Source organism: Ranitomeya imitator, chromosome 6 (genome assembly GCF_032444005.1).
Source record: "Ranitomeya imitator isolate aRanImi1 chromosome 6, aRanImi1.pri, whole genome shotgun sequence".
In the NCBI taxonomy this organism is placed as follows: domain Eukaryota; kingdom Metazoa; phylum Chordata; class Amphibia; order Anura; family Dendrobatidae; genus Ranitomeya; species Ranitomeya imitator.
Window position 1 is genome coordinate 211861116 of NC_091287.1, and position 22766 is coordinate 211883881.

General features: G+C 43.7%; 1 protein-coding gene across 2 annotated transcripts in view; it reads right to left on the reverse strand.

Moving 5' to 3' along the window:
* TRIP13 (thyroid hormone receptor interactor 13) overlaps positions 1-22766 on the reverse strand; it is a 215378-nt gene that overhangs the window by 54131 nt on the left and 138481 nt on the right. For both annotated transcript variants that reach the window (XR_011314029.1, XM_069730461.1), the window contains exon 9: positions 8797-8883. Coding sequence is in view for 1 of the 2 variants with exons in the window: in XM_069730461.1 (XP_069586562.1) it covers positions 8797-8883 (87 nt within the window). In the remaining variant the exon portion in view is untranslated. The remainder of the gene's footprint in view (positions 1-8796; positions 8884-22766) is intronic.

Below are 22766 nucleotides of genomic sequence, written 5' to 3' on the forward strand. Positions count from 1 at the left end.
AGTCAATAGGATCACAATTGTTTGTAGAATCCTCTAAATAGCAAGTCCTCGTTTAAACCCTTCGGGGTACAGCTCTGAAGTTTGTAGATCCACTTGGACTCGCAACGAAGGAGGGCATTAGTGATGTTTCCGCCCCTGATGTTAGTGGATACAGTCTCCAGGCCCATGACCTTAAAGCCAGCAGGAAGCCCCTGATGTTTCTCCAAAAAATGAGCCGCCACAGAAGACAGCGTCTTATCCCTCCTTTGATCCCTTGAGGCGGTGGCAATGTTGGACAGATGTTGCTGCATCCTTCTTCTAAGTTCTTGCGATTGTCTGACCCACGTATATCTTGGGGCATCCACAGAAGATGGCATAGACCAAATTACGTGAGCGACAGTTGAAGTACTCCCTAGGCCGTATCTGAAAAGGCAGATGGGAAACAGAATAACCATCACTGGCTATTACAAATTGACATATATTACAATTGCCACAGGGGTAGGAGCCAAAAACCCTAGTGCCACGATTCAGCCTAGCAGAGGGCATATGGTAGTGACTATGACATAAGTCATCTTTTAGATTTTTTGCCCTTCTGGCCACCAAGTTGGGGGTCTCAGAATTGAAGGGGACAATCTTCTTACCACTCAGAAGGATGTCCCAATTCCTTGATAAAATTCCTCTGATATCAGACCACTGATTATTAAATGTGGTGATTAGGGGTACAGTACGTAGAGGTTCACGTACCTTTTTCTCCAAAAGGCTCGATCTGTCCTAATCACCACATTTAATAATCAGTGGTCTGATATCAGAGGAATTTTATCAAGGAATTGGGACATCCTTCTGAGTGATAAGAAGATTGTCCCCTTCATTTCTGAGACCCCCAACTTGGTGGCCAGAAGGGCAAAAAATCTAAAAGATGACTTATGTCATAGTCACTACCATAGGCCCTCTGCTAGGCTGAATCGTGGCACTAGGGTTTTTGGCTCCTACCCCTGTGGCAATTGTAATATATGTCAATTTGTAATAGCCAGTGATGGTTATTCTGTTTCCCATCTGCCTTTTCAGATACGGCCTAGGGAGTACTTCAACTGTCGCTCACGTAATTTGGTCTATGCCATCTTCTGTGGATGCCCCAAGATATACGTGGGTCAGACATCGCAAGAACTTAGAAGAAGGATGCAGCAACATCTGTCCAACATTGCCACCGCCTCAAGGGATCAAAGGAGGGATAAGACGCTGTCTTCTGTGGCGGCTCATTTTTTGGAGAAACATCAGGGGCTTCCTGCTGGCTTTAAGGTCATGGGCCTGGAAACTGTATCCACTAACATCAGGGGCGGAAACATCACTAATGCCCTCCTTCGTTGCGAGTCCAAGTGGATCTACAAACTTCAGAGCTGTACCCCGAAGGGTTTAAACGAGGACTTGCTATTTACAGGATTCTACAAACAATTGTGATCCTATTGACTCTGTATAATACCTATTTTTCCTTTTGGTCCTTTGCACCTGATTAGTTAAGGTTGTATGAAGTCATGGTTATTTATATCTATATGTATAGTCCATCACTATTTGTCGTTTCTTGTGACCAGAATTTTGCATCCTTTGCCTCCTGTCGGGTTATATCTAGTTGGTTAGAAGTGGCCTGGTTTTTCACTTTACCACTTGGGTTAACATCTCACTATGATCGACTATGTCATAGTTGGTTATAGCGTCATTGTATCCAGATCTAACACCTCCGTCGTCTGTATGCAATAACATTATATTACAGTACTACGTATTCTCTTTCATGCTCCTTCTTGAATTTGCACATTAGGGTTTGATTTTTTGATCCCTGGCTACTGCGACTTGGTCTCCTGAGCTTACTCATTTCTTGTGCTATCTTGTCAGATGCATGTGGTGACTGCCTTCTAGCCATTTGCTATGTTTGTAAGCCCGTTATTTACTAAGGATATTATATCTTTACCTAGTATAGTTTGAAGACTTTGGCGGCCGCCAGTTTTTTGTTACCATGGGTTTTTTCATTATGGACATTTTTGATAATAGGATTCTCTGTCTAATGTGGACACAATATTTAATAATCAATAATACAAGAAATTTTATCAAGCTATATGTCTATTTATAGAGCCGGTAAAATAACCATTGTTTGGTCACTATCTTTTACCAGTGTACAACACTGTTGTTCTCTTTCTTGGCTCAAAATATCACCTTCTGAGTATGAATATTATTGCCCGACCTGCAGTATCATTCGGTCTGAGATTCTCCCGTGTTCTCTGCGCATGCGTCTGCACTATGCAACTTAGCAATGTATCCTTGCGGCGATTATCTTTTGGTTTTCTTTTCTGTTGTAAATATGGGGGTCAGTTGTTGTATTAGAGCCTTACTTAGGATCTATTAAAGATTATTGACGGTCGCTACACTTCATTTGCTTATTTATTTAAATGTTTTGTGGGTGTATTTGTACCAGGTCTCCAGGGTTATGTATCATTATAGGGACCTACAATTGTTATATCGCTGTCTCCCTTGGTGCATTTGCACCGGGTAATTATGGCTTCCTCTAACTATGGGTTCTTATTGCTGTATGGCCCACCTATAATAGTTACGTCGGTTGTCTCCTAGTATCTGCGCAGCCCATTCGTAATTACGTTGCCATTATTTCACTCTTTAGACTTGTTGCACCGGGTCGTCATGGTTCCCGCTCATTTTAGGAACCTTTGTGTGTATGGTCCGCCTGCAGCTGTGACGTCAGTCATTTGTTTGGCGCGTGCGCTGAATATCGGCAACAGTGTTGTCATTATTTTGGGTTCCAACATTTTATTTATTTATCGCTATTTTGGGCATATTTGTACCAGGTTGCCATGGTTACTATTATTTTTCTTTATGGGAACCTTTGGTTGCCATGTCTTTCCTTCCTCTGGTGCACTGGCACCGGGTAAATATGGTTTCTTCTGACTATGGAAACCTTCGGTTACATGACCCGCCTACATCAGTGACGCCATTTGTTTTCCAGCGCCTGCGCAGTTTTTTGGTAATAACGCCGCCACTACCCCGTCATCTAGACCTGTTGCATCGGGTCGTCATGGTTTCTGATTGTCACGGGAACCTCTGCACGTATAATCCGCCTGCAGCTGTGATGTCAGTCACTTGTTCTGGCGCTTGCGCAGTGTATTCATAACAACGCCGTCATTACTTCCGGTCCCGGACCTGAGGCTCCACTGTCAGCTGAGAGCAATCCTGACACTATGTGAACACTATATAAGGTATAGTTTGGTATAAGCAGACACACTCGCCCCTGATGAAGCTGCCTCTATGCAGCGACACGCGTAGGGCAACATAGCCCCACGGACTGGCTTTGACATTTAGACTGGTATCCTGACTGACAGCACCGACTGGACCTGTGACTTGGACTGATGGTTCTACGTCATACACTGAAAGACGCTTTTTATTGCAAAAAAATATTTTTTGCGTTACCACATTTTGAGAGCTATAATTTTTCCATATTTTGGTTCACAGAGTCATGTGAGGTCTTGTTTTTTGCGGGACGAGTTGACGTTTTTATTGCTAACATTTTCGGGCACGTTACATTTTTTGATCGCTTTTTATTCCGATTTTTGTGAGGCAGAATGACCAAAAACCAGCTATTCATGAATTTCTTTTGGGGGAGGCGTTTATACCGTTCCGCGTTTGGTAAAATTGATAAATCAGTTTTATTCTTCGGGTCAGTACGATTACAGCGAAACCTCATTTATATCATTTTTTTATGTTTTGGCGCTTTTATACGATAAAAACTATTTTATAGAAAAAATAATTATTTTTGCATCGCTTTATTCTCAGGACTATAACTTTTTTTTTTTTTTGCTGATGATGCTGTATGGCGGCTCGTTTCTTGCGGGACAAGATGACGCTTTCAGCGGTATCATGGTTATTTATATCTGTCTTTTTGATCGCGTGTTATTCCACTTTTTGTTCGGCGGTATGATAATAAAGCTTTTTTTTTTTACTCTTTTTTTTTTTTTTTCTTACGGTGTTTACTGAAGGGGTTAACTAGTGGGCCAGTTTTATAGGTCGGGCCGTTACGGACGCGGCGATACTAAATATGTGCACTTTTATTGTTTTTTTTATTTAGATAAAGAAATGTATTTAGGGGAATATTTTTTTTTTTTTTTTCATTATTTAGGAATATTTTTTTTTTATTTTATAGCCAGAAAGGCTATGGAGACAGCTGCGGGCTGATATTCATAGCCTAGAGAGGGGCCATGGATATTGACCCCCCCCCCCCGGCTACAAAGACCAGTCCGCAGCCGCCCCAGAAATGGCGCATCTGTAAGATGTGCCAATTCCGGCACTTAGCCCCTCTCTTCCCACTCCCGTGTAGCGGTGGGATATGGGGTAATAAGGGGTTAATGTCACCTTGCTATTGTAAGGTGACATTAAGCCGGGTTAATAACGGAGAGGCATCAATAAGACGCCTATCCAGTGTTAATCCAATAGTAATAAAGTGTTAATAAAACATACACATTAAGAAAAAAGTATTTTAATATTCTTATATTGATATATCACCTGCGCTTATGGAGTGGTACTAATGGTGCATCACTACGGCAACGCTTACACCAAAGAAAACAGAACAAGGTACGCTCCGTTTAGGGAACTAATACGAACAGTACCCACCCTACCATAACCACGGATTACATCCATACCAACTTGGCGCCTCAATCCACGTTCAATCCAATCAATGAATACTCAAACTCTTTCCGGTCCTTTGAGACCCTAGTTATCACAGACATCAAAAAGCTCAATATAAACCATTCCAAATACGCACCACATAATCTTAGCACGAGCAAAAAGAAAGCAATTATTGATCTTCAAGCCAACCACAATATTGTCATCCGCCCTGCGGACAAGGGGGGTGGCATTGTTGTGTTGGATCGTGCTTCATACCACAATGAGTCATTGAGACTCCTTAATGACACTATTACATATAAAAAATTGATGTCCAATCCCACTATCAACTATACCCATAAGCTTAATTGTCTGGCCCTAAAAGGCAAATCGCTGGGGATCCTAAACAAAAAGGAATTCCATTTCATCAGCAACCGAACCCCAACAATAGCCATCTTTTATCACATACCAAAAATTCACAAGAACATCTCAAACCCACCAGGCCGCCCCATTATATCGGGCATAAATTGCCTCACTGCCAACCTCTCGAAGTATGTGGACATGCACCTGCAAAAGTGTATGCCACTTATCCTGGCCTACCTTAAGGACACCACCCACACTGTACAAACTTTGGAACCTATTATTTGGCAAAGTCACTTTATTTTAGGTACCCTCGACATCAAGTCCGTGTATACTGTAATTAACCATGAAAAGGGTTGTGAGTCAGTTGTTCTTACACTCTTTAGAAATATACAAGGATCCCCAAATTCAATTTCTCCTGGAAAGTATAGAGTTCATACTCAAGCATAACTATTTCCAGTATGAGAACCAATATTACTTGCAAACGTGGGGCACCGCAATTGGTACGTGTTTCGCGACAAGTTATGTTAATCTGTACGTAGGTAATTGGGAGCAACAACATATCTTCAAGGCTGGTTCACTCCAAACCGGTCTAAAACTCTGGCGTCGATTCATCGACGATATTCTATTTATTTGGGAGGGCACAGCTACTGAACTCAATTCTTTCATTTCTAACTTAAACAATAATCAATTCGGTCTGGAATTCACACCTACTATAAGCAATTCCGAAGTTAATTTTCTAGACCTAACAATTTATGTGGAAAATAATACATTAAAAACTAAATGTTTCCACAAGGAGGTTGATTCAAACAGCTTTATACACGTCACAAGCTGTCACCTCCCAGTCTGGCTCACTAACATACCAAAGGGCCAATATACCCGCATCAGGAGGAACTGCACAGACCTAGAGGACTATATTGACGAAACGGCACACATCACTAAGCAGTTTGAAGCCAAGGGGTATAACCCACAAACCTTGAACATGGCTAGACAGTTAGTCAGCCAAGTACCCAGGCAGAGTTTGGTCCATAAAGCGGGCAAAGACAACCCCCCCCTTCCCCAAGACATACACCAACAATTAAATAATCTACCTATAGTGACGCAGTTCCATTCAGGGTATAAAAAATTTACAAATATAGTTAGGAAACACTGGCCTATTCTACAAGGAGACAAGATCATTGGGGATCTCTTATCCAAGAACCCCAGATTTGTCTATGCGAAGGCGCAAAATTTGGGTCTCTTCTTAGCGCCTACAACGAAACCAGTTATGTTGAGAAAAGGTGTATCCGCAACAACAGTAGATCCCCGCCCTATGGAATTCACACCATGTGGACACTGTTCATGTTGTATACGGACATCCCGTAAAAGATGTATCCAAACCACATTTTTGGATTCAAGTGGCACCAGGAGTTTTCCTATCAAGAATAAGATTTCCTGTGAAACAGCTAGGGTTATCTACACACTTACATGCCCGTGTAAGAAAATATATGTAGGCCGAACTAAAAGGCCCCTAAAGGTCAGAATAAAAGAACACCTTGACAACATCCAGAAATGTTTTAAAGGGCACCCTCTTATCTCGCCACTTCTTGGAAAAGCACAACCGATCCTGTACTAATGTCCTTTTTTGTGGGATTCAAACAGTCCAACAAAACCCCAGGGGATGGGATTTTCTAAAAATAATGTCTAGGGTTGAATCCAAGTGGATCTTCACACTGGATAGCCTAGCCCCAAAAGGGCTCAATCAGGAAATAGAGCTGTATGCGTTTCAATAGTAAGTAACCCTTTAATACACTAAATCAGCTCAGTATGAGACGGTTTACTTAAATAACCCACAGACACGTAGTCATAGACCTACATTTAGTATCCCATGGTGGTCTTGTAGACCATGATGAACAATGTAAGTTTACATTTGGATTTAAAATGTTTTTTAAAAAATTTCTTAATCTTTTTATTAATATTTTAACCAATTTTCATAATGAATCTTAGAATGAAACCAGATGTATGTCCACCTGGCCTTTTAGATGTGTACAGTTTTTAGTTGAATAAAAATAAAAACGATTACCTAAACTTAGTTCTTATTAATCCCTGTCTATTTATCCCCCGTAACCCTTTCCCACCCTTTTTTTCCCCCTCTCCTTTTTCCTCCTCTAGTTAGGTCCCTATGACAGTTCATGGTCACGTACAGACACTATGTAGGTAATTATGCCACGGATGTCCGTACTACCCAGCAGCTATTTTTGGCACAGACCCGCTTATAGCTTCCCTTGTATAATTACCATGTAAATCTACCTGGTCCAATTGTGGCCTGATGCACATGCCTATCACACGTCGCAGTATAGTCTATGACCCAATTAAGCACGTCAATGTTACTATCCGTGAGCTATATGGGCAGGTCTGAATCTGGGGGGAGCAGGCTATATTAGGATGGGTCCTACAGGGAACTCCAGCCCTGACGAAGGAGTGCTTCCTTTGAAATGCGTTGGATTGGTTGCCCTGACGCGCGCCCGCCCACCTTGTGACGTTACTATCTTTGCCACGCCCCCTACACACACCGCCACTGCTCCGGCGTTGCTTCCGGCCGGGGCACGCTAGGAGTTGGCGGTTCCTGTCCCTTCTAGATGCTCAGCGAGCAGTGACCTTCTGGGGATAGCCGGTCCCGGCACCTCTCCGCAGCCTCACGGTGCAGCTCGGCACACTAACCCACAAGGACGGACATTCACTGATCCTCGTAGCTACCGTCATCTCTGCAACCAGTAAGTGCATGTTTGTATGCTAAACCAGCACCTCGGCACTATCAGTTATTATCGGACAAGGCATCACCCCGCTAGGATCAGGAGTGTTTTAGCATACACACAGTTCTGAGGCACACAGCGTACCTTGTTCTGTTTTCTTTGGTGTAAGCGTTGCCGTAGTGCATGCACCATTAGTACCACTCCATAAGCGCAGGTGATATATCGATATATGTTATATTGTTTTATTCTAGACAGGGTGTAGCACAGACCCTGCCATCTCACCAGCAGCTCCACTTCCCCTTTCTCCCCCCCCCCCTTATCTAGTCCCCTCTCTTCCCTATTGTTCTGTCAGTACAGTGCCAGTGTATAATACTTCTATATTTTAATATTCTTCATTTAACCATACTTCCCATACTTCAGCGACTGCAAAAAACGTAAAATAATAAACCGTATACTACCTGTCCGCCGTAGTCCAATTTAATAACGAGTGTCCCAAGACAATCTCCCCTACAGAACAGTGACATCGGGTGATGTCACTGCTCTATAGGACTCTCAGTGGCACACTGACGGGAGACAATGGCTCCTGTACTGCATTACTGAGGTTACTATAGTTCAAAGTCTCACTTTATGGCAATTGCTGCGTGGGAAAATTTCTCACACAATGGTAACCAGGGTAAATATCGGGTTACTAAGCGCGGCCCTGCGCTTAGTAACCCAATGTTTACCCTGGTTACCCGGGGACTTCGGCATCGTTGAAGACAGTTTCAACGATGCCGAAGTCGTTCCCCTGATCGTTGGTCGCTGGAGAGAGCTGTGTGTGACAGCTCCCCAGCGACCACACGACTTACCAACGATCACGGCCAGGTCGTATCGCTGGTCGTGATCGTTGGCAAGTCGTTTAGTGTAACGGTACCTTTAGTATTGGCGACAACAATCCTAGAATGTCCTATATTATATGCTGTCAATGTACATGTTTTTAATTCGTGGCACAGCTGTATGAAAAGGTATTGAGAAATCTTGCAGGCATTTGTTTTTCTCTCTAAAGGAAATGCATAATTAGAAGGGGACTTACCTCATCTATTAACACAAATACTAGAGCATCTTTGTCATCTATGAGTTCCTGAATCTTCTGAAACATTTTTGTTACTAGCTTGCCGCTCTGAAAACACAAATAATATTAACATTTTAGCACTGATGACTTTATGTCAGTTTTCAAACGAGGGGAAAAAAAAGTGAACAGTCCCTTAACCGTAACCTCTACCCGCTGAAACCTGTTATTGCCTCAAAACTGACAGCTGTCACTTTACTAGGTAATAGTTCGGGAAAGTTTCTTTCAGTCCTGGCGAATATGGAATTGTTTTTTTGTAATGCATTTTACTTTAGGTTTGTGGTGAATTGATATGATTTGCCTTTATTTACAATACATAAAATTAGATGATAGTTTAACCCCTTAATGACCGCCAATACGTCTTTTAACTGACCTGAGATATAAGAGAATAGCCTCCCCATACAGGTGACAATCCAGCATCTGTCGGTTGTGGACTATAGCGGACAACTTGCTGTATCAGCCACGATCAGTGTTGGCACTGTACATATCTGTTTAACCCCTAAGATGCTGCTGTCAATAGTGACTACATCATTATATATGGTTAACAGAGTGTGGGGGCTTCCTCTTTATCCCAATTGGTGCCCTCAGATCATGATTGTGTGGTCCTGATGTTTGCCATGGCAATTCATGACCAAATAGCGGCCTTAGAGTCTGACGGCTGTTGTAACCTGTTCAGAATTTACCGACATTTAGGTGGTAAAAATACACATTTTCATTTCTGTCATACCACTTTGCATTAATTCCTGTAGAGCACCTGAAGGGTTAATAAACTACCTGACTGCAGTTTTCAATATGTCAGGGGGTGCTGTTTTTAAAATGGTATCACGTTTGGGGGTTTCCCAATATATGAGACCCCTAAAGTCAATTCAAACATGAATTGTTCCCTAAAAAAATAAATGTTGTAAATTTCCTTGAAAAAATGAAAAATTGCAGCTACATTTTTAAAGCTCCTAAAATGCTAACAAAATAAAAGAACATTTTACAAATGGTGCTGGTGTAAAGCAGACATGTGGGAAATGTTATTTATTAATGGTTTGCTGTGGTATGACCATCTGGATAAAAGGGATAATCATTCAAACTTTGAAAATTGCTAATTTTTTAACATTTTTCTCAAATTTTTGATATTTTTTATAAATAAACACAAAACATATTGACCTAAATTTACCATTATCATAAAGTATAATGTGTCACGAAAAAAAGTGTCTCAAAATCACTGGGATTTGTTGAAGCGTTGCAGAGTTATTACCACATAAAATGACACTGGTCAGATTTCAAAAATTTGGCTCCGTCACTAAGGGGTTAAAAAGAAAAATTGCAATTTTTGAACTGACTTCTTATGACCTTTAAAGGGGTTGTCCACTAATAGGACAACCCCTACTCAATCTGAATGTTTTCCCCTATTAAAATAAAAACACTTATAATCACCTCCTGTGTGGGCCCGTTCCAGCGGAGTCTACGCTCACTTTCCCAGGGCACACATCACATTATGTTACTGCTGGTCATATGCCGGTCTCACTGTCCCCATCTGTGGACACATCCAACAACAACAGGAAGTCTGGGCTGTGGCAGCTCTCTGACCTCCTTTTAATGTTTGATTTGTCCGAAGGCAGGGACTGAGGCCAGCACTGATTGGGCGCAGGGCTTATGTGACAGTATGTAGTGATGGGAAAGCAAGTGCAGACACCGCTAGAACGGCATCGGCATGGGAGGTGGGCACACCGGTAAGTGCTTTTAAGTTAACAGGGGCTAACATTCAGATTAAGAAGGGGTTGTCCTAGTAGGAAACAACCCCTTTAAAATAAATAGACAACAAAGAATAGTTAATAAAAATAGTTACCATATCTCTTGTTATTTTCTTAGTATGTTTGCAGGGTTACACGTTTAGAAGGATTATTTAATTTCTTCCAGTGAATTCACAAAACCTATCTTTTTATGGACCACATCACTTTTTAAGGGGCTTTGAAAGGCTTCAATGCCAATAAAAAAAAAATCATCAAAAATCTACCCCATTTTAAGAAATTCACCCCTAAAAAGCCATTCAAAACTACATTTAGGAAGTTTGTTAACCTATGACACCATTCCAACATTTTTATTAAAAGCGAATGCGTTAGTAACAATCAGCCTTACTAAGCTGTTAATATGGGCATGTAGGCAATTGGAAATCGAATAAATTGATATCTTGATATCTGTAATCAGATTTTTTATTCCAGAAAAATCCACATTTTTCTATATAAATAAAAATGAGATGTCAAGATCTAGATCTCCTTGAAATCTCCCTCCATTTAAATTAAATGGGGCGTTACGAGTTTGAGACCTAAAATAACTGACAGTCTGCTCTCCTGATCTATATGTCTCACACTGGTATTGCCCCCCTTTCATTTAAAATTGGCTCTGTAGCTGGATTCTCAGGAAGATCTATATTCGGCCCATAGATCTTAAACAGCTCATTTACATATTAAGATGAAGTGGATTTCTCTGGAATTAGAGTATGTGCACACGATCAGTACACGCTGCGGGTTGGATGCTGCGTACTTGTGCAGCGCCCAGATGTTGCAGCCTGGTGCATTAGATTTCAAGAAATCCCATTTCCACTATGTGTCCAGAGACGCTCGCAGCTCACCCACAGACATTTAAATGTGGCACGTCTTTCCAAACCGCAGAATGTCTATTTATCTTGCGGAAACAAGAGCCTCCACAAGATAAATTTCACCTGTACGATGCATTGGACGCAGTGAATCCGCATGGTTGATTGAAGACATGCAGATTCATGTGGGTCGCTTGCGGCTCTTCCCGCCGATGCCCTGAAGTGACAGGTATACCCCCCCATACAAACGACAACGTTTCTGAGTCAAGCATACCTGACTAAGATCATACAACTAGTGCTTCATACATGCTGCCCATAATTTAGGCTGCTAGGTTCACTTTAAAATAACACAAGAACATGAAATGGGAAAATATATGTGGATCCCGATGCAATAAGGTTCATGCAGGAAAGAAAAAGCGCTTTCTGTAGGGGAGGATATCCGAACATATAAGGGACATTGGAAAAGTGGGCGATAACAAGCTTCTTATTTCACATTTCGTTCACCATCATGACACAACACCATCCATTTTCATTTTATGGCAATTTATTAACTGTATGAAAATTGTAGAGGTGGGGATAGAAAAAATCCTGTTGATAAAAGAAGAAATCTGGATATATAAAATTCTATTGTACTTTGTAATCCTTTTTTTCCCAGTATGCCATTATTGTTTTTTTTAGGTTGCATTGTGATTTTTTTTGGAAAGCATGCCTCTATAAGTAAAATGGAATAGAAACTTGAATCAGTGACAACCATGCATGAGCATTGAAAAAGTCCAAAGTCAGACAAAATGCCTCACAAATGATGACAAACTGCTCAGTTTTACTGCGGGAAAGATCATTTGCCACAGCAGGGCTGTGGAGTAGGTAAGCCAAACCTCCAACTCCACAGCAATGGTTACTACTGACCAGGTACATACACAGTAGAGTCATCTCAACTAAAAGCAGATATCCATAGATCAGGAATAGTGATGGGCGAGCACTAAAATGTTCGGGTGCTCGTTGCTCAGGTCGAGAAAATTGGAATACTCGGGTGCTCGACCCGAGCAATGAGCTCAATGTAAGTCTATGGGAAAACTGAGCATTGTTGCCACGACCCCCCCGGGGGTCCTTTTAGGGTCTAAAAACGTCTGAAATCGATGGGAACAGTGCTCAAATGACATGAGAACATCATGTGGAATACCCCTGGAAGCATTTCTGACTCCCAGGTCTCAGCTGAGAACAGTGTTGTCAGAGTCTTAAGCCACTTTTACAGGTGCACAATAAAACATACAGAAATGAAACCAAAATGGATTTTCCTGGGAAATATGTTAAAGAATATCCATTCCAGGGTAATGATTTGTATATAAGGCAAAATAAATAACTCAAAACAAAAATGTTCATCCACCACTTGTTCACACGTAGCATTTTTGGTGCGTTCTTCAACTTTAGCATTGCTTTCAACCAAGACAAATGCATTCACTGGGAAATGTCATTTTAACATTTTACAACCTTATTTGGCCATGTGGTGTGTGGACACATCATCAGACGCATCCTGTTTCATTTATGAATAAGGGACTCTGAGTCCATGTGCACACGTTCAGTATTTTTCGCGTTTTTTCGCTATAAAAACGTGAAAAAACGCTCACATATGCCTCCTATTATTTACAGTGTATTCCGCATTTCTTGTGCAAATGTTGCATTTTTTTCCGCGAAAAAAAATCGCATTGCGGAAAAAAAAGCAACATGTTCATTAAATTTGCGGAATTGCGGGGATTCCGAACACCTAGGAATGCATTGATCTGCTTACTTTCTGCATGGGGCTGTCCACACCATGCGGGAAGTAAGTAGATTATGTGCGGTTGGTACCCAGGGTGGAGGAGAGGAGACTCTCTTCCACGGACTGGGCACCATATAATTGGTAAAAAAAAAAAAAAAAGAATTAAAATAAAAAATAGTGATATACTCACCTTCGGTGGTCCCCGGACTCTTCCCGCCTCTCAGCGGTGCATGCTGCCGCTTCCGTTCCTATAGATGATGTGTGTGAAGGACCTGCGATGACGTCGCAGTCTTGTGATTGGTTGCGTGACCGCTCATGTGACCGCTCACGTGACCGCGACGTCATCGAAGGTCCTGCACACACACACCATCTATAGGAACGGACGCCGCTGTCTGCAGGTGAGTATAACAATTTTTTTTATTTTTTTAATTATTTTTAAACATTCTATCTTTTACTATTGATGCTGCATAGGCAGCATCTATAGTAAAAAGTTGGTCACACTTGTCAAACACTATGTTTGACAAGTGTGACCAACCTGTCAGTCAGTTTTCCAAGCGATGCTACAGATCGCTTGGAAAACTTTAGCATTCTGCAAGCTAATTTCGCTTGCAAAATGCTAAAAAAAAAAAACAAAACAAAAAAAAAAACGCGAAAACAACGGGAAAAACACGCAAAAAAAATGTGGATTTCTTGCAGAAAATTTCCGGTTTTCTTCAGGAAATTTCTGCAAGAAATCCTGACGTGTGTACCCTGACAGTCACAAATACTATTTTCATACTGCCAGGAGTCAGCCCTCACTATTCTTACAAAGCCATCAGTTGGCTATGCTTTGTTGTTCCCATTATTCAACAGTTATTGCGTATGGAGTGGCAGGGCTGCCCAAAATTTAGACGCACCCCAACAACCCATTGAACAGACGTCATGGATGGATGGTCACAGGAAAACCAAGTTCACATTATTCATTTGGTACTCCCCTACTGCTTGCTTATGCACAGAATGCAAGGCCTGCCCTTCCCAAAAGTTACACGCACCCCGATAAGCCTTTGAACCCATGCACTGGATGGTCAAAGGAAAACCAAGTTCACATTATTCATTTAGTACTCCCTTACTGTTTGCTTATGCACAGAATGCAAGGCCTGCCCTGCCAAAAAGTTACACGCACCCAGATAAGCCTTTGAACCCACACACTGGATGGCCACAGGAAAACCAAGTTCACATTATTCATTTGGTACTCCCATACTGTTTGCTTATGCCTTGAATGCAAGGCCTGCCCTGCCCCAAAGTTACACGTACCTCAATGAGCCTTTGAACCAACATACTGGATGGCCACAGGAAACCAAAGTTCACATTATCAGTCATTTAGCACTCCCATAAATTTTGCCCATGAAGTGAATGCAAGGCCTGCCCCAAATTTGCATACACCCCAATCCCCCTTGAAATAAATGTGGACGATGGCCTCCGAAAAATGTTTTCCCAGTTTAAATGAGCGGGTCTCCTATACTTGTAATGCCAATGCAGTAAGTGTATGGGCTGACAAACTTTTCCCCGGGAGGGGTACACATTAATCAACATACTGTGTAAACATTTGTTTTTATGGGCATCATAAACACCCTTGAAAAAAATAACTTGGCTTTTGCATCACGGAACAGGGTCACCCTGGTGATCTAGTGGTGGTGTCGGAAGAGACGTGGAGGATGGTCTCCTAAAAATGTTTTACTAGTTTAAAAGGAGAGGGTCTCCTATACTTGTAATGCTCATACACTAAGTGTATGGGCTGACAAACATTTCCCCCTGGGGAGTAAACGTCAACATAACGTGTAAAAATTTTTTTACGGGCATCAACAACACACTTTAACACAATAACGTGGCTGTTGCATCATGGACCACGGTCACCATGGTGATCTAGTGGTGGTGGCTGATGAGGATGAGGATAACAGCAAATAGGCAAATATCGTAGTTACTCACCGATAACTGTATTTCTCTGATCCCATGACGGCACCACGGAGAGAGAGAGAGAGAGGGATCCGCCCTCAGGGACAGGAAACCCACAGGTTAAAAAGGCGGGACCTCTCTTCCACCTCAGTTTGGTTTATAGAGCCTTGACAGGACTTCAGCTATAACTTAAATGGTTATTAAACAACAAAATAATTAATTTTTTCCTCTTTTTTTTGCGACATCTTGTGACTAAACATTAGTAGTGTGCACACCCACACGTGAAAGGGAGGGAATATACGGGTGCCGTCATGGGATCAGAGAAATACCGTTATCGTTGAGTAACTACGATATTCTCTTACCCCCATGACGGCACCACGGAGAGAATTTCATAGAATGTGTATTAGGGTGGGATTACTGCCTCCAGAACCCTCCTACCAAAGGTTAGGTCTGAGGAGCAGGATAGGTCCAGTTGGTAGTGTTTGAAAAATGTAGAGGGAGAAGACCAAGTGGCTGCTCTACATATCTGGTCAATCGATGCTCCTGCCCGCTCTGCCCAAGAGGTTGATACCGATCTGGTTGAATGAGCTTTAATCCCTTCTGGAGCGACTTCATTGGACGAGGCGTATACTAGAGTGATGGCCTCCCTTACCCATCTCGCCAATGTTGCTTTTGACGCTTTGTGCCCTTTATTTGGACCCTGAAAACAAACAAACAGAGACCTGCCTTTCCTACACTCCTTGTGGCTGTTATATATTGGGTCAAGCATCTCTTAAGATCTAGCGTGTGTAGGGACTTCTCTTTTTCGTTTTTGGGATTTGGGCAAAACGATGGTAAGGATATTTGCTGAGATCTATGAAAATGTGATGCTACCTTGGGCAGGTAAGACGGGTCAGTCCTAATGACTACTCTATCCTCTAGTACCTGGATTAGAGGCGGGTAAGTTGAGAGCCTGCAAGTCACTAATTCTGCGGCCTGAGGTTAACGCTACCAGGAGAGAGGTTTTCAGGGAGATTATCCTTAAGGAAGCTTGAGATAAGGGTTCAAAAGGCGCTTTCGTGAGTGCAGAAAGTACCAGGTTTAGGTCCCAGGGAGGCGAAGTGTGGTGTATGACTGGTTTAGACCTAATAAAGGCTTTTACAAACCTTTTTATCCAGTGATTCCCTGCTAGATCACAGTTGTATAAGGCACCTAATGCAGCAATTTGAACCTTAAGGGTACTTGTTGCTAACCCTTTCTGAAGGAATTCTAGCACTTCCTTAATTGGGATTTTCCCTGACACACTGACATTTGGATTAGAGAGGAACTTCTTCCAGACCCTGCCATATGCTCTGGTAGTTACTGGTTTCCTACTGGACAAGAGTGTTGAAATTACATTTGAGGAAAACCCCCTCTTTGCTAAAAGTTCCCTCTCAAATTCCATGCTGTCATGTGTAGGTTTTCCACTCGTGGATGGTTTATTGGTCCTTGGCGTAGAAGATTTGGGATGTCTGGGAGAACCCATGGCTCTGTTACAGACATTGTGCGTAACCATGAAAACCACGCTCTCTTTGGCCAGAACGGGGCTATCATAATCACTCTCGCCATGTCCTCCCGGATTTTCTTCAGAACTAATGGAATTAATGCTATCGGAGGAAAGGCATGAGCCAGTTGGAAGTTCCAGGGAATCAGAAAAGCATCTTGGGTCACTGGGTTCCCTCGTGGGTCGATTGAGCACAATGCCTGTGTTTTCCGGTTTAGATAGTTTGCGAACAAATCTATTTCCGGTACACCCCAGTAAGCTACAATGCAGTTGAATATCTCCTGGTTCAACTCCCATTCCCCTTGCCTTAACTGTGTTCTGCTTAAGAAATCTGCCGCCTGGTTCTCTGTCCCTTTGATGTGAAGGGCTGACAGGGAAGATAGATTGGTTTCTGCCAATGTCAGGATAGATTTTGTCACTTCCATCAATGAGCGGGACCTTGTTCTCCCCTGGTGATTGAGGTATGCCACCACCACCCTGTTGTCTGACAGTACTCTTACATGATGGGAACGGAGGAAAACTAGGAAGTGTTAGGCTATGTGCACACGTTGCAGATTATTAGCGGTTTTTTAGCGTTTTTGCGCTATAAAAACGCTATAAAACCGCAAATAATCTGCATACATTAAGCATCCTATCATTTTTAATGAAATCCGCAACTTCTGTGCACATGATGTGCGTTTTTCCGCATGAAAAACGCATTGCGGAAAAATAATGAACCTGCTCATTAATTTTGCGTTTTTTTCGCGGTTTTCCCACTGTCTAATGCATTGGGAAATGTCCGGAAAAAAACGCGCAAAAACCACATCAAAACCGTGCAAAAAACGCGCAAAAAACCGCATGCGGATTTCATGCGGAAATCTGGCAGAAATGTCCGGATTTTCACAGGAATTTTCTGCATGAATTCCTGAACGTGTGCACATAGCCTAAGAGTGCGTATTTTATCGCCAAGAGCTCTTTCATGCTCGATGAACAGTTTTTCTGTTTCTGACCAAGGGCTTTGGGCAATTTGATCTTTTAAATGAGCCCCCCAACCCCATGGGCTCGCATCCATGGTTAGGGTTATCGAAACTGGCCATACCCATGGAACCCCCTGGTTAAGTTGGTCGGGTCTATCCACCAACCTAGGGAACATATTGTTCGTGAGGAGATTTTTAAGCGCTTTTCTAAATCCCCTTTTAATTGGAGATGTGCTTCTAGTATCTCCCACTGGAAATCTCTGGAGTGGTACTGGGCCCATTGGACTGCTGGCATACAGGCTGTCATTGACCCTAACACAGAAATTGCCTTCCGTAAAGTGATGACTGGAGAAAGCCTTGAGTTATTAGTTGTATCATATTGGTAACTTTCGTCCCCGGAAGACGACATTCTTGTTTTGTCGAATCTATCATTATCCCCAAGTACTGCTGTATTTGTACTGGAATAATTCTGGATTTTTCTAGATTCAACATCCAACCCAAATTTGACAAGGCTGTCATCACCTTTTCTAGCTGCTGACTGCAATGGTGTGAGGATCTGCCCACTACAAGGAGATCGTCCAGATATGGGACTATTAGTACGTCTTGCTCCCTTATATGGGCCATCACTTCCGCCATCAGCTTTGTAAATACTCTCGGGGCTATAGCAAGGCCGAATGGGAGAGCTCTGAACGGATAATGTTTCAGTTCCCCTTGCATTATCACCGCCACTCTGAGGTATTTCTGGTAACTGGGATGGATAGGCACATGATTGTATGCGTCTTTCAGATCGACTAGAGTCATGAAACAAGACGGATGAAGGGATCTGACACAGGTTTTTAATGTTTCCATCTTGATACTTTGGGTCACTAGATATTTGTTCAATTTTTTCAGGTTTATTATCGTTCTGAATGCCCCGTCTGGTTTTGTTCGGAGGAAAAAAGGAGAATAAAATCCCGAATCTTCCTCTTGTTGTGGGACCTCCTGTAGGACATTCTTTGCGAGGAGACTGTATATTTCTTTTTGTAGGGCCAGTTGTTCGACCTCTGATTTTCTCTGTGGTGTTATCACGAAATGGTTGCGTGGCATTGTGTGAAATTTCAATTTTAGACCAGTCCTTATTATACTCAGTGTCCACTCGCTCCCTGATATTTTTTCCCAGGCTTGAAGGAAGTATGTTAGTCTTCCCCCCCCCCACCTGGGGCGCACCTTCATTGGGACTGCTTCTTTTTGTCAGGTTTATTAAACATAAAGCCTCTGCCTTTAAATCTTTTATCTTCCCATCCGTCTTCTTGGTTTTTTGGGGGGCGTTTACGCATGAACTTCCTACCCCGAAAGGGCCGTTTGTAGGGTTGGTTAAGAAAACCTGGGAAGGCTTTCTTTTTGTCTACGGCCTTCTCGAGGATGTCATCTAGGGTAGGCCCAAACAAAAACTCTCCCTCGCATGGTATGGAGCATAATTTTGCCTTTGTTTGTAGGTCTCCCGGCCAGCATTTGAGCCATAATGCTCTTCTGGCTGCATTCGAAAATGAAGCCGACCTTGCCGTCAGTCTCACAGAGTCTATGGAAGCGTCTGCCAAATATGCAGCAGCACCCCTCATTACCGACACGGAATCCAATATTGTTTCCCGTGAGGTTTTGTTCCTCAATTGAGACTCTAGGTGGTCCAGCCACACCATCAATGCTCTTGCCGTGCATGTAGCGGCTATTCCTGGTTTTAAACCCCCGCTAGTTGCTTCCCAGGAGCCTTTTAAGAACACCTCAGCCTTTTTGTCCATAAGGTCCTTAAGGGTCCCCAGATCCTCAAAGGGTAACGCAAATTTCTTAGAGGCCTTCGCAATAGCGACATCTATATTAGGTGCTTTTCCCCAAGAAGAACATGCAGGGTCGTCGAACGGATATTTTCTTTTTGGAGCTAGGAGGACTTTCTTGTCTGGCCTCTTCCACTCTTTCTTTATTAGGGTCTGTATTTTTTTGTTCAACGGAAATACCCGACGTTTTCTCTGCTCTAAGCCGCTGAACATAACGTCTTCTGCCGTTTTTTTAGACCGAGTGTCTGCTAGCCCCATAGTTATTCTAACCGCTTTTATTAGCACATCTGTTTCTTCTATAGGGAAACAGTTACGACCACTCTCTGATGATGTCGAGGATGATGAAGAGGACAGGGAACTATCGGAGCTGTATTGGATACCGTGTTCCTCACTAGAACTAGAATCCGGGAATTTACGTCTCGATTTGTGTTTCCTTTGAAGGCTTTTTGTGTTTTTAACGCATCTTCCACCTGAGATTTAATTAGCTCTTTAAGGCCGGATGCAAATCTTGGGGATTCTTCGCTTAAAGTTCTCTCTATGCAAATCGCACAGAGTTTTTTGACCCATGTGGTAGGTAAATCTGCAGTGCAGATTGCACACACCTTGTGCTTAGTTTTCCCCGTACATTTCTTTCACTAGGGACATAACAAAACCCTATTTAGAATATGTACTTTCACGGAGTCCACTTACCCTCCTGATATGAGGAAGGTACCGGTTCAGGTCTTGGAGATGTGTCCTCCATTTGAACCGTTGTCTTCCTTCTGGATCCACTGGAGCCTCTGCTGCGCTGTGATCCAGAGCTGTGGCGCTGAGTAGGCTGTGGTTGCGGGTTTTGCTGCGGCCTTTTTTCCGGTAGAGGTTGCAGAATTTCTTCTGCGGGTTGCTCTGATCCACTCATGGTGAGAATAGCTGAGCAGCGATTCCAAGCTGCTCAGCTGTTTAAATTGCCCGCCCGCAGCGCCTAACTTCCGGTTTCCAGGCGCCCCTGCGCTTACTCGGATGTGCTCCCGCCGCGCCTGCGCACTAACCTGCGGCCAGTCACGCGCGCCACTCTCTGCTGCACGCAATGCTGGCCGCCGGCCCCTGGGGGTATCGGAAGTGCCGCCGCAGCCTTCATCACGGCCATTCCTGTTGGTGGCCACCGCCGCCATCCCCCAGACCGGCGGTAATTTACCAGGTAGCCGCCGCTACCTATTACCGGTCGCATGATGAAAGGGAAGAGGCAGACCGGCATCCTCTTCACTGCCTCTTCCCTGCACCTACTCAGGGCCCGCTGTCCCCGAATTGTGCCTTCGGGGACGGAATCCATCTAGACCACAGCAGGGCCCCCCGCCGCTTGAACCCGGCCAGATGGTCCCCGGAATCCCGCGATGCAGGTATGTTCACCTGTAGGTTCCCCGTCAGGGACAGGAAACCGAACTGAGGTGGAAGAGAAGTCCCGCCTTTTTAAACTGTGGCTTTCCTGTCCCTGAGGGCGGATCCCTCTCTCTCTCTCTCCGTGGTGCCTTCATGGGGGTAAGAGAAATTAGGAAGCATATACCCATGTGTGGGTGTGAAGAGGTGCATGAGAATAGACCTCCCAAAAAAAAGACATTGGATTTGAGGTTATATTTTGCCGTTATCATTCGTTGGTGTAGAGAAGTCTGGCCCGATGCAGCCCTTGCTTATTTTCATAAGAGTCAGCCTGTCAGCATTTTCAGTTGTCAGGCGGATGCACTTATCACTTATAATTCCACCAGCGGTACTAAAACCCACTGACAAAACGCTAGCGGCAGTGCAGGCCAGGACCTCCAAGGCATAGAGAGCCAGTTCATGCCACGTGTCCAGCTTGGATACCCAATAATTAAAAGGCACAGAGGAATCACGGAGGATGTTGGTACGGTCAGCAAGGTACTCCCTCCGCATCATCAAAGACTTTTGAAAGTACCCTGCGCGCCTCAGGGCCAGTGCGATGGGGGGTCTGAGAAAACTCTCAGAAACTTTGCCAGTGTTCCCCTGCCTCTGCTGGATTGGAGTTGTCTCTCTCGCCTGTACTCCTTGGTTGTCCAAAGAACTGTGACATCTGCGTTCCAAGGACTGGGGTATGTTCAACTGAACGCTACGCTGGGAAAAGGACGTAGACGTGCTTGATGATGGTGCTAGTGGAGTGTGTGCAACGACAGGTGCAGGGCAGGAGACATCTTCGCAGGCACCATGGACAGGGGATTGGCTTCCACACACAACAGCAGAAGCAGCTGTGGTGTCACCTGCAGTGTTTCTGGACCCTGGGGTTCAGCCCACAAAGTTGGGTGCTTTGTTGCCATGTGCCTGATCATGCTGGTGGTGGTCAGGATGGTAGTTTTGCTACCCCTGCTGATGTGGGCATGGCAGGTGGTGCAAATGGCCTTTTTGGGGTTATTGGCAGAGTCTTTAAAAAACAACCAAACTAGGGAAGATCTAACAGTTGTACTGACAACTTCCATCGTGTTGGTGTTACAGGGAACGGTTGCCCGCCTTCTGTCTGCGGCCACCACACTGCTTCTTCCTGCCTGTTGGGGTGCTTCGCCTCCCTCCCCTGTGTGCTGCTGTCCTCGCTCTGCATGTCCCCCTTCCAGGTTGTCAGTTACTATATCATCCACCACCTCATCTTCCAATTCCACACCCTGATCCTCCTTCTGACTTTGTCAATTGTGTCTTATCGTCCATCTCTTGTGACCCGTTTCCACCGTCGCCTTCGTGTGACCGTGGCTGCTCAAGTATGTGGGCATCACTACATGCGATCTCATCTTGCCCCCCTACAAGTGGACCAGGTGAGAGGCCCAAATCTATAAAATGAAAAATGAAAAGTGAACAGCTCGTCGGGGTCTCTGGCACTCAGCATGGTGGGAAGGAAGGACAATCAGGGAGAGGAATATGTGGTCCAGACTCATGGCTACTCAGATTTGACTGTGTAGAGACAGGATGCTGGTGGCAAAGTGACTGGAAGCATTATCCGCTATCCGACCAACAACCTTTTGACAACTCCTTAGGGTTCAATAGTGGTGTTCTGCGGTTTCCTAGTAATAGGGACAGGAAGGTCGGGCGAGTAGATGTGGGGGTTTATTGTGGCCCAATTTCAGCTTGCCCATGGCCTCGGCATGCACCATCACATCCACTTTCCCATCCCTTCCCACGCGCTTTTCCCCATTTGAAAAAGGACTACAATATTTTCCACGTTGACTACAAATGGCTGTATTTGGAGCGAACTTATGTGTGATCCGTGTGTGGGAAAATCACAGTTTAAAATATCTGGCCTGTAGCTACCAATTTTTTTTTTCAGCAAACTGGTCTCAATAACTGGGCTAAGACACAGGAAAAATAGTTTGAGGCCTCATATGCCACAATTTGTAGCTGAAAG